Source organism: Lissotriton helveticus, chromosome 3_1 (assembly GCF_964261635.1).
Source record: "Lissotriton helveticus chromosome 3_1, aLisHel1.1, whole genome shotgun sequence".
Taxonomy (NCBI): domain Eukaryota; kingdom Metazoa; phylum Chordata; class Amphibia; order Caudata; family Salamandridae; genus Lissotriton; species Lissotriton helveticus.
The window spans coordinates 1,407,154,181-1,407,172,205 of record NC_136061.1 but is presented as its reverse complement, the minus strand read 5'-3'; the positions used below and the strand labels follow the sequence as shown (position 1 = coordinate 1,407,172,205).

Below are 18,025 nucleotides of genomic sequence, written 5' to 3'. Positions count from 1 at the left end.
TAATTCACGGAACTATTTCACATAAAAACCTATGACCTGCAGGTCACACACTTCAGCAGCAGGCACATTAACACTATAAACTATATTCAGATATTTGTAGTAATTTCACTAACCACCTGAGCTATCTAACCAGAACTCACCTTACAATTTACTTGGTTCATCTCTGCAGCAATTGCCTTTAACACACTAAACTATCTTACAATGCAGTCTGTTCTGACCAGCAAAGCAAGTCAGAGCAGCTTTACCATGCAGGTGAGCATGAGTCACAAGTTTCAAGCAAGGGAGACGCAGCTGTCCATTCTTCTGAGCTCAGTAAATTGAGTGTGTAACCCAATTCAGGACATCTCGAATTGTTCTGGGTTTTTCTGCTTCCTATGGCAGCCAAAGGTGTATTTTGTGCATTTCACAAAGATCAAAAAAGGTAAATACGCATGTGATGAACTCTGCTGAAGGTGTATATCCTGATTTCTTTCAAGGACTCCAATCGGCTGTCAAGGTCGTTATTTAATTGAAGGACCACAAAGACATACACCTACTGTCTGAAGATAAGATTGTACAAAGGACCAATAATAGGTTGAATGTCATCAAGTCAAAGAGGCATTATAAATGTTAACTAAGAGGAAGTGATCTATGGTGCTCATACAAATCTTGGAGCACAGAGCTGTTCGCAGAGAAAATTCTCCTGCTTAAGGAGTATTTCATACAGGTGTAGGATATATCACAAAATGTTTGACACCATTATCATGATCAATCACTCAACATTATTCAACCCCAATAAGAGCCGATGATTTCTGTATGAATGCAGTAATTTTCATACGATATTCATTAAACGAAGCAAGCTGTGAAAGTATATGGAGCAGATTTTATTCAAAATGATAGAGAATTAATATGTTGGCATCCTGCAATAAACCTTGGAAAAACCTACATTTCCAAAAAATTGAGATGCGAAGATAGGCCTCCTGATGGTAGTAATGTTCAGCGGAAACAGAGAAATTAAAATCCACTCCCACCACTCCTCCCCACAAAAAACTCCAACATGCTCAACAATATCAAGATGTTAGGAACATACTACAGAATATCTAAGATGTACAGAAAAGGCTAACTGTAAGGACTATCAAAGCTCATTCCCCTTTTACATTCCACATAGTGGATGACAGTGAAAAATCAAAGGCGCAGTTTAAATTACGCTGTTCATTATTTTGGTGGTTTAAAAGGGGCTTTTGAAATATACCGGTAAAAGATATTGTAGAATCCAAAGATTTAAAAAGGTTGAGAATATGAGGAAGACAAAGTGATTAGGGTATTTCATTATAACAGATGGCAAAATGAATAGGTAACTTGTACTTACTAATATTAAAGGATAGTGTGTCTGACACATAGTTTTATTACAATAATCAGCTAGTGAGAGGACTGTTCTACTGCCAGTACAGGCTTTTTCCCAAGGGAAGAGCAGCCCTGCTTATCACATAAGCGGCAGTTGCACATGTCCATGCCTAAAGTACAATATTAACCAGTTCAAGATTCATTCCAGGGAGTAGTTAAACATACAGTGAGGTGCACCCAAAAGCAACAACACCGCAATGAAAATGTTACTTATGTCAAATACTTACAGCAAGTATCCGCTGCTCCCAGTCATGTTTATCATCGGATAAAATTTCCCTAATTTTATTAAACGAGTCTTCCAGATCTCGGCTAGAATAGACCTTGCAATAAAAAGAAAACACAATTAATAGATACTCCAACCGTTCTCTCTAGTGGGATTGACATTAATTCATATATCATAAAACTGATATCAAAACATCAGGGATCAAAACAGAGCACCCCTTAAAGCCAGTAGCATGCATGGCGGATTAGCTAAGAACTGAAAATGACTGTGCAGCGTTTGTTCTTAAGGCCAGTAGCAGTCAGAGCAGCTTAGATGACAGCTGAAAGTGAATGCGTAGCATTCGAAAACTATTTTGCAACAAGGATCTTGAGAAAATCGTACAGATGAAATCTGATCTAATTGTGTGGGATCTGCTGAAAATCACCAACATTTATCTTAAGTACCACCAGTACATCAACAAAGGGATACATTCTAGCTCTATTTGTTTTCACTTTATGCTAAGCACATACAATTTTGCACTCAAATTATTTCGCTTCACCTCAATGAATAGGACTACCTCTTATAACTTTCCAAATATAAAAATTTGATGAATTGTATTCTCGCTTCAGGTTCTGATTATAAGTGCCTATATTTGTATGAGGACAGTGTGTGGCCAGAAATAAGTGACTGATATCCCGCACTTCAGTCCGGCTATTCTAAGTTTTTGTTTCTCAGATTGGTGAATATAACACAGACCCAGAATTACCATGTCCAAATCTGCATGTAAAGTCCTGCTCCGAAGAACAATCCTTACTATTTCACACTTGCTCGGAGCAGCATTATATGCTCCCCCTGCTGTAGAAGAGGCGCAGGCAGGGTTATAACAATGGCTGCACTTGCAGATCAATCCACACATGATCATTATGAACCAAAAAAAGATTTCCATTGTCTGTCAAATTACCCTCAAGTCCCGTTAGAGATTCCATCCCTAAAACTAGGAGGGAGGAATATCTACTTTCATCCACCTTGTGGGAGTGAGGGGTGGGGGGTATGATGTTCCGAGACTATTGTTGCTGGTGTGTGGCAGGTTTTGGGGAAAGCATTTCTTGATGGCTGACTGGACCAGTTTGAATGAAAGATATAATCAGACGCTCAAACCCTCTTTTAGCTTTGGGTCATAAATGTCGACGGCCCATTGCAATGAGGGGAGTGGACCACTTCTAACATTGCTAGTAGGGATGAGAAAAATTAGGGATTTCCATGCAGGAATTTTTTTATCAACAAATACGTTAAAGAAAAAACTTCAAGTCCCACAATGCAGCGTGCTGCTGCCTAACAAGTCTTTCTCAAAAGTATAAACCACATGCAGTGCATGTTCAAGTCCATTTTGGCTAACACGCCTGAAGCCGCATAGGAAGGTAAGCCCTTTACCACAGTATAGATTTTTTGTTGTAATTTTTAAAAAAAAAGTGCTTTTCCCCTGCTCTCTTAAAATCTGCCTCTTTGTTTTTCTTCAAACTAGGTATTTTTAAACTGATCCTTTGTTCTACCCATGTCTATATGAATTTACATTTTGTCTATCTGTAAACTTCGTATTTTCAAACTGCTGTTTTGTTCTACCCGTGACTGTATGCATTTGCCTCCTAGTTTTTCACAGACTGTATTAAGCCTCGCCACCCATACACCCCAGTGGCTGAATAGAGTGTGAATAGGAGACTGCTTAATCTGCTCAGTGGTTTTAACTGTGCTCGGAAAGTGTATGCAGCACTAGTTTTTTGCTTGAAAAGTAATTAGTTTAAATGCGCGAAAAGGAGTATTTCAGTGGCTTTAAATTTGTTCCTTACCTGAAAAGTAGAATCTGGAAGCTAGGAAGTGTGGACTGTGCCTGTATCCAAGAAGATTCCGAATACAGGAGCACCTTCCTGCCACAACAGTCTAGGCTTAAGGTCCCTTGGCTCCTATATATGTTTTCTATGGGTTGTTGCATCGGTTGCTGTGATTGGTTACTAGGACTAGTAGGTCATAGGACCGAGGGCCTAGGGTGTGAGTTCTGATTGGCTGTTTAGGCTAGGGTTCAGAATGGCTACTAGAGCTAGGGTTTCCTATTGGACTTGGGGATTACAGATCAGGGTGTTGGCTTTGATTGGCTGTTAGGGTTAGGGCTGTGACTGGATAATAGAGCATGGTCTCCCATTGGCTCTAGGGTTTAGGGTTAGGGTTCTTACTGGGTAGGGCTATGGTTACATTGGCCAATAAGGCATTTTTAAGCATAGGGCTCAGGGCGTCGCAGCCCGGGCATCAAGGCTAAGGGCATAGAGGACAAAGGCAGTTGCCTAGTTGGGCCTGTTCGGGTCGAGCTAAGGGCCAGAGATGGCGCCTAATTTTGAATTATGAGCCCTCCACATTTGTCAACATCCAAACACAGTATCTTCAAAGGCATTCTACTCATGCACCAAAAATAAACCTCAGTATTGCACCACTACAAACCCCACAAACCACACCTACACACAATTATACCCAAACTACAACACAATGGCACCTTAATTCTCACACAAAACGCAACTCTATCCTATACCACTAAAACATCCACACATCACCAACACAACACAAAGCCACATTATACATAACTTTAATGCATCCCAACACACACTCTCTGTTCAAACAAAAAAACAGCTCTATCCTCTACTTGCTCCTAACAGATCCCCTTTAATCATGACAAAATCTATACTCAACCTTTCATCACATCATCCACCAACACCCGCCTCCTCTTTTTACCAATTACACATAACCATACAATCCTTACACGCCACTTCACCACACACATTACCTATACCAGTGATCAAATATAACAAACTCATAAATATCTCCTCTTACACACCACATACTCTTCTCCAAAACACATCACCACCCCAGTACTAATCAAAGACCACTCACCAGCAGTACTGCACATACAAATCTTTCAAAGAAAACCACTACATCAATATCTCCTCTCACTATTCCACAAAAACAAAGCACACACATCTCAATATATTATATTCCTTACACATAAATTCCAATACTATGTAATCATGGGTCTATATATTTATTATTTTAGTCCTATTGTACAAGAAAAAACAAAAAATACTCTCCCAAAAGCTTTACTCTGGCATACCTTCACCCTACACCTCTATCACTGTATCCTCTATCTTCACTCTCGCTCATACCAAAACTTTTCTACTACTAATTATCTCCAAAATAACCTTTCCTAGACTCCTCCCTCCTCTACACCACCTGGCTCACCCCAAACATCAGTTTACTACTATGACCTCAAACAACCCTACTAAATTTAAGCTCATGTTATATCTCCTTTGACTCATCCCAAACCTAATTTTTGTACTCAGATTCTTTCTCCCTAATCCCTTTCTACATGCTCTTCCCTCCACCATCTCTTCTTTACTAATCCCAGATCTCAACTTACTACTATGATCTCCCAAATAATACTTCAGGTTTCCTTCCGTCTTCTATCCCTCCATTACTCTATTCAATCCAACTAACAGACTTACATGCCTTCCACTAAAATTAACTAGCACCTCCCTATACTAATACTATACTCATATTTCCCAATACTAATCCACCACTAATCCTTTTGGGTTCCGGAGTAGCGAGCTACTCGCAGAAAATCGATTCAATGCCTCATCAGGGGTATTAAGCGCTATATAAATACAATTAGAATCCGGAAAACACACTTTCAGAACCTCAAGGCCCTATCCCTTTCCTTTCCTTTGCCAGTTACCAGATAAACTGTATATTGTCTTGAAATCGCTTTGTCCCTCCATTGGTTTTAGGTGCTTATGAACATTAGGCTTGTGAACACAAGCTGTTAACATAACTCAAATTTGCCATGATGATTCTAATAGTCAAATTAGCAGAGCACTGACTGTAGCAAGGTAGTGAATATTCTCAACCATACGGATTTCTAGTAGCATGTGGTACTGCGGTATTCTATGCCTTCATGACTTTCCATATGTTTGAAATTAATAAATGTTCTTGAACAGTCTATAAACTACAAGTAGCCATGAGTCTGGGTTTCACAGCTAAATTGTATCTCCATACCAGTTTATTGTGCATTGTGTTTTGCATTTTTTCTATCATTTGACATCCTCGTTATACTGTAAATACATCTATACAGTATTGAGGCATTATGCAAGTTTTATGTACTAACAACTATGACTGAAGTTTCACATCATTATAGCAAAAGTGATAGCTATGTTGTACTCGCCCTACACATCTGCCTTAAGCTAGGCCTCAATTACTCACCCATATCTAATGAGACAGTCAGGGAGCCCTAGAAAGAAAAATCTTTTTTAGAGTGTTTGGTTGATACTGCAAGTTTTAGAGAAAAAAGAATCACACTTTAAATGACTTGATTATCTTGGCTAGAAATATGTGCATGCTTAAAAAGCAAAATATACCTATAGTGTAACTTGGTATTTTAGTACATACTTTAAGACAACTAAAGAGTACCATCCTCCAGACATGTTTCATGAAACATACTTCTGCTCAGAACTGTTTTGATTAGAAGACACCCAGATGGCAAAGACAGCAGTCTTGATGAACTCTTCTCCCCCCACAGAGATCGCAAAGGATAAATGGCATGGTGTGATGCTTGAATGGAGGATGACAGAGGGAGACAGACGGGTGCAGGCCTTGGGCAAGTCAGAGACTAATTAAGTAAATTGCAGCCATAGACCTACAACTTCAAATCTGCAGTTTGCCATTTCATCTGCTTTCAGAAGAAGGGTTCACCAGTAATGAGGCTGTACTGCAGAGGAGTGAGAAGATGGCAAGTGTGCTTCAAAATGTGCTCTAAATCCACAAAAAGAGAATAAAATTCACAATGAAATGCTGACATCATTAAAAACTAGTAAAGAGCGAGACTTAGGAAAACGGGTGCCTTTTGACCTCAATATTTAATATTAGAAGCCTGCTAACACAAATCATTATCAACTTTCTTACTGAGCAGACTAGTCTTTCCACTAACACTGACAAATGCACTCCATCATGCCAAGAGTATGCAACTCTGTTACCTTCATATTTATTAGGCCCCTTAAGGAAAACTTCCTTCGATGGGCAGGTCAAAGTTGCAGGAACACATCTTGGACAGTTCAAAACTCTGGCAGGCAATGCATCTCTAAGATCACCACTGCAGATATAAATACTTCTTTTAACAATAGCAAATATGTGAAAAGCCAATGCAAGACGCTGCATTTGAGTGTAGTAAAGAACAAGTTACTTACCTTTGGTAACAATATATCTGTAGGAAACATAAGTTAGTTATAGATTCCTTACCTTAGAATTACCCCCAGGCGTCAGACTGGATCCGGAAAGTTTTTCGTCAGCAGTACCTCTGCGAGTCAAAAGGTTACTTCGGTCGGCTTTGCCTCCGTCGTTGGCATCGCGATCGTCGGGATGACGTCTCCGTAGCTACTTAAAAGCCGCCCTTGCGCGCTGACGTCAGTTCTGTACACGACTTTCCGCGCCAGAAACACAGACCCATGCATGACACTGACCACTGGTGCACAAAACTAGGGCCCTGAAAAGATGTCCTTAACCCTAGAAATCAGTTCGCAGAACGGGGAGGATGGGTGGGCGGTAAGGAATCTATAACTAACCTATGTAAGTAACTGAAAGAAACAGTTAGTTATAGATTCCTGACCTTAGAATAGATACCCCAGCAATACCAACCCCGGAGGTGGGACTGCGAACCAAGTTCACACCAGAAAGTACTGGAGAACAGAACGGCCGAAGAAGCCGTCTCTCCGGACCAAGTAGTAGTATTTTGTAAACGTGTGCAACAATGCCCACGTAGCTGCCGGACAGATGTATTTCAGAGTGACTCCTCATCCCAAAGCAGTAGTGGCTGCCGTCGCCCTCGTGGAATGGGCGCGTAGCCCCACTGGAGGCTCCTCTTTGGCTAGAGAATAGCAGGCTTTAATACACAAAACAACCCATCTAGAAATGGTCCGCTTGTGTACGGCCCCACCTTTCTTGGCGCCTGAGAAGCCAACAAAGAGCTGGTCATCCACCCGGAACTGTTTGGTGCGATCCAGATAGAAGGAAAGCGCAAGTTTTGGGTCCCGATGGTGGAGCCTCTCTTCCACTTTAGAAGGATGGGGGAGGCAGAAAGAAGTTGGGCAAAGTGATAGTTTGGCCAATATGAAAGGAGGTGACTACCTTGGGAAGAAAGGATGGACGAGTTCTTAGGATGTACAGTCAGAAAAGGAAGCTTGGAAGAAAGCGCCTGGAGCTCACTCACTCTTTTGGCAGATGTGAAGGCTACCAGGAATGCAGTCTTAAGAGTCTGAGAGGACAGTTGTGAAGGCTCAAAGGGAAAGCACATCAAATAGGTCAAGACAAAATTCAAGTACCACTGAAGCATTACGAAAGGGATAGGAGGAAAGAGATGAGTAATGCCTTTAAAGAAACGATTTACAACCGGGGACTTGGAGAGAAGGCTGATCAGGAAGCCTAAGAAAGGTAGAAATGACCGAGAGATAGCCCTTGATAGGGCCAAAGAAAGGAGGAACAAGAGAACCTCAGAAAGTGTGGCAGAAAGGGGATCAACAGCCTTTGCTGAGCACCTTGCCACAAATTTGTTCCAACAGCAGACATATACAGTCTTAGTGGGGGGACGCCTGGCTGCCAAGATTACATCACAGACTTCGGGAGAGAAGTCGAATGACGTCAACTGCCGCCGCTCAAGCTCCACACAAGGAGGTGGAGGCTGGACAGGTTCGGGTAGAGGACCATCCCCTGCTGCTGCGACAGAAGATCCTCCCGAAGAGGCAGTCTGATCGGAGGATCGATGGCAATGTTGAGCAGCGTGGGATACCAGACTCTTTTTGCCTAATCCGGAGCCACGAGAATGATTTGGGCCCGGTCACGCTTGATCTTCTTCAGCACTCTGGGCCGAGGTGGTAAAGGCGGAAAAGCATATGGAAGACCGCAACTCCACTCATGACGAAAAGCATCGCTTAGCGAGTGCCGCCTTGGAAATTCCAACGGGCTGACATTGCATGCTCTCTTAGGTGGCAAATAGATCTAACCAAGGCTCTCCCCACTGCTGAAAGAGACCTTGAACCACCTCCGAGTGAAGACGCCATTCGTGATCCATCATGCATCTGCAGCTGAGTTCATCCGCCCTGGCATTCAGTGAACCTGCCAGGTGTTAAACCACCAGGGATATAACCTGATGTTCCAGCCATGTCCAAAGGCGAAGGGCCCACTGACATAGGGTCCACGACCCCACCCCGCCTTGTTTGTTGCAGTACCACATGGAGGTGGTGTTGTCCATGAACATCCGCACCACTCTTCCCCAAACAGAGGGAAGGAAGGCTTTGAGTGCAAGACAGATGGCCCGAAGCTCCAGAAGATTGATTAAGAGCCCAGACTCCGCCAGAGACCAGAGGCCTCTGATCTACGCAGCACCCAAGTGACCGCCCCATCCCAGAAGGGATGCGTCTGTCACCACTGTGTGTTCTGGTTGGGGAAGGGAGAGGGATCTGCCGTTGACCCAATCCTGGTTTGTGAGCCATCACTGCAATTGGGGTGCAGTGCCCTATGAAATCTGGATGCAATCGGACAGGTTCCCCTGATGTTGAGCCCACGGGTACTTCAGGGTCCACTGCAGAGCCTGCATATGCCACCTGGTATGATCGACCAGCAGCATGCAGGAGGCCATGAGGCCCAGCAACCTCAGGGTCATCCTGACCGAAACCAAGGATAGAGGCTGACAGATCGGAATCATAGCCTGAATATCCCAGACTCGCTGTCCGGGAGGATAAACCCGAAACTGCGTTGTGTCCAGAACCGCTCAGATGAAGAAGAGCTCCTGAGAGGGGGTCAGGTGTGACTTCGGCACGTTGATGGAGAATCCCAGCGAATGCAGGTCGGCCGTAGCCTGGAAGTGGGAGATGACAGTCTGGGGCGAGCCCCCCTTCAACAGCCAGTCGTCGAGATAGTGGAATACTGGAACCCCTGGTCTGCGCTGATGAGCTGCGACCACCGCCATCACTTTCGGGAACACACGAGGGGTGCCGGTAAGGCAAAAGGGGAGTATGGTAAACTGAAAGTGCTCGTGGCCTACCGTGTACCGCAGGTAATACCGGTAGCAAGGGGATGTGGAAGTAAGCTTCCTGCATATCCAAAGCTACCATCCAGTCTCCAGGGTCTAGGGCAGACAAGACCTGAGCAAGCGTCAAAATCTTGAACTTCTCCTTCCGGAGGAAGTGGTTGACGTTCCTAAGATCCAAGATAGGACGCAGGCCCTTGTCCTTCTTGGGTACCAGAAAGTAGTGCGAATAGCAACCACAACCTACTTCTGGGGCAGGAACGCACTCAATGGCTCCCTTGGCCAAGAGAGCCGTTACTTCCTGTTGGAGAAGGCCCAGATGATCCTCCGACATACAATGGTACTGAGGTTGCATGGCTGGGGGGGTAGCATCGAAGGGGAGGAAGTAGCCCCTTCGGACTATCTGCAAAACCCACCTGTCCGACTTGATGGTCCGCCAGTGGGGGAGGTGATGGCAGAACCTGCCGCCCACTGGCGATTGTTGGGCCTGAAATGTAGGACTAGAAAAGTTTGGAGGCAGAAGCGCGGGGTAATGGCCCGCTCGCTGGCCCCCAGAACCACGGCGGTGGTTCCCACGTCCCCGGAAGCGCAAAGGTTGTGGAACTTGCATCGGCCTGTGGCCCTGGCTGGGACATAGTGGGGCACCCCTTCCGTAGCCATTAAAGGGGCGAAAAGCAGACTGCGACGGGTGGTTGGAGAGGCCCAAGGACTTGGCCGTAGCCCATGAGTCATTGAAACGCTCTACAGCGTTGTCTGCTTTGGCGCTAAAAATGCGACGGCCATCAAAGGGCATATCAATAAGTGTGCTCTGGACATCCCCAGAAAAGCAAGTCGATCTCCTCCAGGCGTAGTGTCGAAGGGCTACCGACGTGGAAATCGTCCTGCCTAGAGAGTCGGTGGAATCCAGCACACAGCGAATGTTAAACTTCGCTGCGCCCCTCCCTGCAGCAACAGCCTAGGAGAGTGCGGTCCTGGCCTTCTCCGGACACTGAGGCAGCACTTGCGCAACCGTGTCCCACACAGAGTGGGAATAAAGGCCCAATAAACAAGCAGTGTTTACCGACCGCAGTCCCAAGCTGGCGGAAGAAAAAAGTCTTCTTCCCAAGATGATCCAGCTTCTTGGATTCCCTATCTGGTGGAGCGCTGGGGAATGCGCTCTTGGAAGTAGAGGCTTGAACCACCAAGCTCTCAGGGTGGGGTGTTGGGAGAGGAAAGTGGGGTCGCCCGGGGGCGGGCGGTTGCGTCCTGCAATCATCCTATCCATGGGAGCCCCCGTGTTGGGCCTGGACCATGTGCCCTAAAGGATGTCTGTGAGGGCTTCATTAAACGGCAGCAGTAGCTCTACGAGCTCGCTTGCCGCTGAAGCACCTCTGTCAGGAGGTTAATCCTGACCGCCACCGTAGGGAGCTCGAGGTTGAGAGCCTCGGACGCCCTACGCAACACCACTGCATAGGAAGCTCCATCCTCCATAGCCACAGTAGGAGGAGACAACATGCCAAGGTAGGTATTGAGACCACTGGCATCCCCCAGGTCGTCTCTACAGTCCGGATCATAATCCAACTGGTCGATCAGAGGGTCAACTGACCCCTCCCAGTCCTCCTCCTCGTTCTCTGGGTGCCAATCTGACCTGTAAGGCACCCCAGGAGTGAACAGGGGCACAAAGACACCACTCTGCGCCGGATCCGTGTCCAAATCAAGATGTAGGCTGGGGTCGAGGTCTTCTGGGGGCACAACCGGCGTCGGGTGCGGTGCCGCAGGAAGTGGCGCCGGTGGAGGTGTAATTAGGTCAACCGCCTCCGATTCGGGTCCAGGCCTGGATCCATGGTGGCCCTGCGGCGCTCGAGCCGCTGGCAGGCAGGGAAGGCCCAGGACCCTCAACCGAGTCTGCGGGGCCCGAAGGCGTGCTGGAGGAGTCGGGCTGCCCAAAGATGGCATGCATTGCCTTGTAAAACTGATGAAGCTGGGCAGGGGTCGCTCCGGGTCCCGGGAAGGAAGGGAAACTCCGAGTCGACCTTCAGGCTCCGCACACGGAGCCGCGGGAAGGGCACCACCCACATCCCTCGTCGCGTCAGACGACGGACGGGAAAAAGTTGAAGAGCAACGATGCTTCTTCGACTTTTTCTTGTGCTTCGGCTTACCTGACCACAAGTGCGACGACTTGGAGGACGACGTTGATGGCTCCGCGACCGGTCACTCGACCTCCCTCGTGACGAGACCTCGAATGGCACGGAGCCGACTGCTGGCGCTCAAGGATCTTTCGGGACCGCTCCCGCAAAGACTTCGGAGCCATGGTCAGGCAGTCAGAGCACGACTTGGGGTCGTGGTCGAGTTCCAGGCAAAAGAGACACATGCGGTGCGGATCCGTCACTGACATTAGTTGGGTACAGGAACTGCAAGCTTTGGCGCCGGGCATCCCTACATGCACCAGGGGCCGGTAGGACTCAAAAAGATGTCAACAAAAGTCGCTCAAAAAGTTCAATCAAAAAGTGACTGGAGGTACCGCTCTCTCCGGATCTGCGCTGGCTGGTATGGAAAAAGAAAGAACTGACGTCAGCGCGTTAGGGTGGCGTCTAAGTAGCTACCGCGACGTCATACCGGTGATCACGACGCCAACGGCGGAAGCGGAGTCGACCGACGCCACCTTTCGACGCTCAGAGTTACTGCTGACAAAAAACTTTACAGATCCAGTCTGACTCCTGGGGTAAGTCTAAGGTAAGGAATCTATAACTAACTGTTTCTTTCAGATACATGTTTCACAGACTCAACATCCATTTACGAAACAGGATATTGCACAGTACAGTCAAACCTATGACAGATTGTACTGGGAAGCAATAAACACCTTCTATAAAGATACCTGTGCTGGTCAAGCAAGATTACATGTTTACAGGATGTCTGTGCCTTTTTTGTCCAAGGACATCATGATGGAAGGTTGCGCCTTAGGTACCCCTCGTGCATATTTCTGGAATTCAACTGCAGTTTATTTAATACAAAAGACTTGTCTCTTAATGCTCTGTACCTAGAATTTAAAAGTAGTGGTGGCAATCGGCCAACACACAAAATAAAACTAAGAACTAACTGGATTCAGTGACATTTGCACAGTTCATACAAGATGTGCACCTTCCAAACAATGCATATAAAAAATGATGGCCATTTCCTATCTAAGAGAGTGAACAAGAGAAGAACAGACCCTCTTTTTTTGGTTAAAGGGGAAATCTCCAACTGACGTTTCCTGGCAAATACAAAGATGACAGAAAGCTCCTCTCATGGTCAAAGGAATTTCATGCTTTTCTTAAAGAACTGTTCCAGATGCCAACACTCCAGAGTTCGAGATAGCCTAACTTTATTTTAGGAGCAAACACCTTCACTTTTGGGACAGTGGCTTTTCAAGGTCCTTCACTTTCAACAATGGGAGCACCAGGGTTTTCATGATGAAGAACACTGCAATTGGAGACACTCAATGAAATGTAAAATACTCCATATATACCACAGTAGGATCTACAATATTCAAATTAACTCTAAAAAATGGACGAGGGGCATAGTTTCAGGCGATACATCAGTTTAAAAATTAAGCGCAATTAAATTTTTGGCTGAGTCACCTTACCTTGGCTAAAAACAACTATGCTGTGCCAACGGCATAACCTCTATGCCTATTTAGATAGGGCCATTGTTTCCATATATTCACCCTGTGTCAACCCAATCGCAACCCCACCTTTTTTAAAAAAAACAAAATGGCACTTTGAAGAGAACACTGACAAGATAAGAAAATAATCAAATATGCATCAAACTCCTAAGCAAAACAAGAAGTGTTTGCTGTTTTCTTTGTAATAAATTAAAAGGTCTTCACAATAGTATTAAACGTGATGTAAAATTGTTCAGGCCACTGGACTATGGGCAAATTACATGAATAAAGGGCCAAACGGACAAAAGAACTTAAATAAATCCTGCTATGTCATTAAGTTATTGCCATTTGCATAGCACACAGTCTGACAATACTATGGCCATGCAGCATAGTATGTTCAAGTGTTTCGATCAAAAAGTCTGAATGATCCTTTGATGATATGTTGGTAACATTGTGTTCCTGTCACTCTTTGGTTGGATAAGAAAACAAGTTACTTACCTGTACCTTCAGTTATCCAGTATTGGTATCTTTCATAGATTCACATGCCTGAATCATTCCCCGTCGCCGAGGCGGGAGTCCCACGGTACATAAAAAAACAGTGCCAAGAGTAAATTATAGTAGTAGGCCCTAAATACAGGCCTGAGGCCTAGATTGCAGTAGCCTATCTACCCCTCAATATGCTGAAAAGACCCAAGTCTTTGCCACAACCAATCAGCTCTCAGCACCCTCTAGAACCCTCTCTGCAGAGCCAATTCTCCTCAGATTTTCGTTAGCACAAGTGGGGAATAAGTATCCCAATCTAGAGAACTGACTCTTCGGGGAGGAGGGTGGGTGCATGTGAATCTATGAAAGATACCATTACTGGATAACTGAAGTTACAGGTAAGTAACTTGTTTTCTTATCCAGTATTGGGGTATCTTTCATAGATTCACATGCCTGAATCAGACTAGCAAGCAGTAAGCCAGGTAATAGTCGGTTGCGGATGGTGGGAGACTTATACTGATACACTCCCAGTAATACCATCATCAACAACTTAACAAATGATACACCATCTTATTGTCACAGACAAAGATGACTATAAACCTTATGAGTTCGTTAGAAATATTAGAATGGACATGTCATATGAACATATTAGCAATCATATTGAAATGACTTCATTTACAAATGAATATGCATATAAACATCAAATATATGTTACCCGTAGTTTCCTCTAAACAAACAGGTGTCGTAAGACGGCTTGACCAACTGCTGCATCTCACTGGCTTGTCGATTGCAGGCAGTAATGTCTGGTGAATGTGTGGACATTCTTCCATGTCGCAGCACGGCAGATGTCCTCGGGCGTCACACCTGCAAATAACGCTGTAGACGCTGCTACAGCTCTCGTAGAATGTGCCTTGATATTTCTTGTCAATGGTCTGTGTGACTTGGTATGGCAGGATTGGATCGCTGAAGCTATCCATCTGGAAATTGTAGCCTTGGTGACATCTGTTCCCAACGTAGTCTGGCCGTAAGCCACGAACAATTGATCCGATTTTCTGAAGCTCTTTATTCTCTGCAAGTAGAACTTCAGACAACGTTTGATGTCCAGGGAATGCAACTTTCTTTCTGCTGGTGTAGTAGGATTTGGAAAGAAGACTTTCAGTCTAACTGGTTCATTTAAATGGAATTGTGAGGGAACCTTGGGTATAAATGATGGGTTCGTTCGGAGGGTGACGCAATCCTGTGAGAAATGTAGGAAGGGTTCTTTAATAGTGAAGGCTTGTATCTCACTCACTCTTCTGGCTGATGTCAAAGCTAGGAGTAAGGCAACTTTCCATGTAAGGTATTTGGTCTCGGCTTTATGAATAGGTTCGAATGGATGCTTCATAAGCTGTGAAAGAACCGTATTAAGTTCCCATTCCGGTGGGGGATGTCGAATCGGAGGATAAGCTCGGAAAAGTCCTCTCATGAACTGTTTAATTAGAGATGACGAACATAGTGAAGGAATGTTAGACACCTTCCTGAATCTGGACAGAGCCGCTAGGTGAATCTTTATTGATGAAAAAGAAAGGCCAGAGCGAGCTAAGTGCAGCAGGTAAGGAAGAACTTCTTCTGCTAGAGCATTAATCGGCTGTATACTATTGGAGACACACCAGGAGCAAAACCTTTTCCATTTTAACCAGTAAGTTTTCAATGTGCTTTGAGGTCGAGACTTCCTTAAGATATCCCTGCAATCCTGCGGAATTTGAAGGTGTTGAAACTCTAAGAAATCAGGAGTCATGCGTGCAATTTTAGAGATTGAGAATCTGGGTGAAGAATCTGTCCCTCGTTCCGTGATAGTAGTGTTGGAGACGGAAGAAGGCGAATTGGACGATCTTGGGATAACAACATGAGCTCCTGAAACCAATACTGGCGTGGTCATCTTGGAGGAATCAGTATTAATCGGAAACTCTCGAACTTCATCTTGCTCAACACCTTTGGTATCAACAGAATCGGGGGAAAAACGTAAGCATAAATCCCTGACCATCGCATGGACAGGGCATTACCCCTTGATCCCTGTTGAGGATACCTGCTGGCGTAAAATCAGCATTTTTTGTTCTGTTGTGTTGCGAACAAGTCCAGCATTGGTTTTCCCCTATTCTGGAACACTTTGTGCAATTGAGTTTGGTCCAACTCCCACTCGTGGCAATCTGACAGGGATCTGCTGAGTTTGTCCGCTAGTGTATTGTGGAGGCCGTTGACATGCTCTGCCCTGAGAGTTATGTTGTGAAGTGTAACCCAGTCCCATAACTCTTGAGCTTCCTGCGACAGCGTCATAGATCTTGTTCCTCCCTGCTTGTTCACATAGAACATGCTGGTGGTATTGTCGGTTCGGACCAACACCGAAGATCCCGCGATTCTGTGGAGAAATGCTTGCAAAGAAAGGAAGATGGCCCTCAACTCCAGACTATTGATGTGACGCGGTCTGTATTCTTGAGTCCACCTGCCCTGGACTTGCAGATCTTAGAGATGACCTCCCCATCCCTCCATGGACGCATCCGTTGTCAGTATGAAGTCTGGAGGCGTCTGTATGAATGAGAGTCCTTGCTTCAGATTGTGCAACTGTGACCACCACTGAAGAGCGCTGACTATGCACGGAGTGACTTTGATAATGTCCTCGAAGGAACCGGTTGCCTGCTTCCATTGATGATGCAGCTCTTCCTGCAGAGGTCGCATCTTGAGGTGTGCCAAAGGGATGAGATTTATGGCTGATGAACACATTCCCAGAAGGGAAGCAAACAGTCGAACCGAAAGTGACCTTCTTTTTGACACTTGGATTGCCAATTTCTGCAAACGGAGTTGTCTCTCTAGCGATAAGAATGCCTTGCATTTTATTGTGTCCAGACGTGCTCCTAAGGAAGGCAGGATTTGCTTTGGATGTAGTTGGGATTTGCTTAAATTGACAGTTAGACCCAGAGAAGCAAAGAGAGCACGACAGCTTGTCATGGCATCCTGAAAACTGTTTATTGAAGGGCCCTTGAGTAACCAATCGTCCAAGTAGCTGCTACCGGGGCCAGGCACTTTGTGAATATTCTTGGTGCCGATTTGAGGCCGAACGGTAGTACTTTGAATTGATAATGGGCGCCAGCCACAGTGAATCGGAGATACTTTCGATGCTTGGGATGGATGGGGAAGTATGCGTCCTCCATGTCTAAGGAGGCCAAAAAATCTCCTTCGTTCAGACAATTTAGGATCTCTGAAAGAGTGACCATGCGAAAACCCTGCTTCTTGGGGAACTTGTTGAGGCTGCGCAGGTCTAAAATTGGTCGCCAATCCCCCGATTTCTTTTTTATAAGGAAAAAACGGGAGTAGAACCCTTTTCCTCTCTGCTGAAGCGGGACTTTTTCTATGGCGTTCTTGAGGAGCATGGTTTGAACCTCCTAGAACAATAAGTGAAGAGGAGGGGGAGGGGTCCCTTGGGCGGAACAGTTGGTGGCTTGGTAACGAATTCTAGGGTGTGTTCATGCTGTACTAGGTCTAACACCCACTGATCGGATGTAATTTTCTTCCACTGTTGATGGGAAAAATATATTTTCGCGCCCACAGGAAGGGGAGGGGATGCGGATGGCGCCCGGTTGAACTCACTTATTCTTGTGAGTATCTCGCCCTTGATTGTTGGAGCGTCTGCGGCCTCCTTGGCGAGAGAAACCAGCCGTATTTTATGGACGGTAAGAAGAATTATAATCTTGACGGTAGTGGGATTGGTACAGCCTGCCCTACTGATGGTAACTTCCTCTAGAAGAGCAGCCACGTCCTCTAGCACCTCTGTAAGAACCTTGTTTGAATTGCAGGGAACCTAATGACCTAGCGGTATCAGTGTCCGTCTTGACTGCCTGGAGGGCCTCGTCAATGTGCTTGCCGAATAGAGACTCGCCATCGTAGGCCATGTCTAAGATCTTTAACTGAACCTCTGGTCTGAAGGTGGTAGCTTTCAGCCAAGCCTGACGCCGGAGGACAGCAGCTCCAGCCAATTGCCTGAAATTCGTGTTGGCAAATATCCAGGGCGCAGTCAATAGTTTCTGAGGCTGCACGTTCACCCTCCATCAAAATCTTGCGAGCTTCTGCTCGGTTGTCTTCTGGGATCAAATCAAAGAAGGCTGTCATATCCGACCACATTTGGTGATCATAGCGCCCTATGATCACCAACGAATTTGCTGCTCTGATAGAGGCGGCAGCCATGGTCAAAAACTTC

The 18,025-nt window shown here is 45.6% G+C and overlaps 1 protein-coding gene across 5 annotated transcripts in view; it reads right to left on the bottom strand.

Moving 5' to 3' along the window:
• Positions 1-18,025, bottom strand: part of CLASP1 (cytoplasmic linker associated protein 1) — a 1,618,163-nt gene that overhangs the window by 1,041,781 nt on the left and 558,357 nt on the right. For all 5 annotated transcript variants that reach the window (XM_078682066.1, XM_078682063.1, XM_078682065.1 and 2 more), the window contains exon 11: positions 1,611-1,703. In XM_078682066.1, coding sequence (XP_078538192.1) covers positions 1,611-1,703 — 93 coding nt within the window. The remainder of the gene's footprint in view (positions 1-1,610; positions 1,704-18,025) is intronic.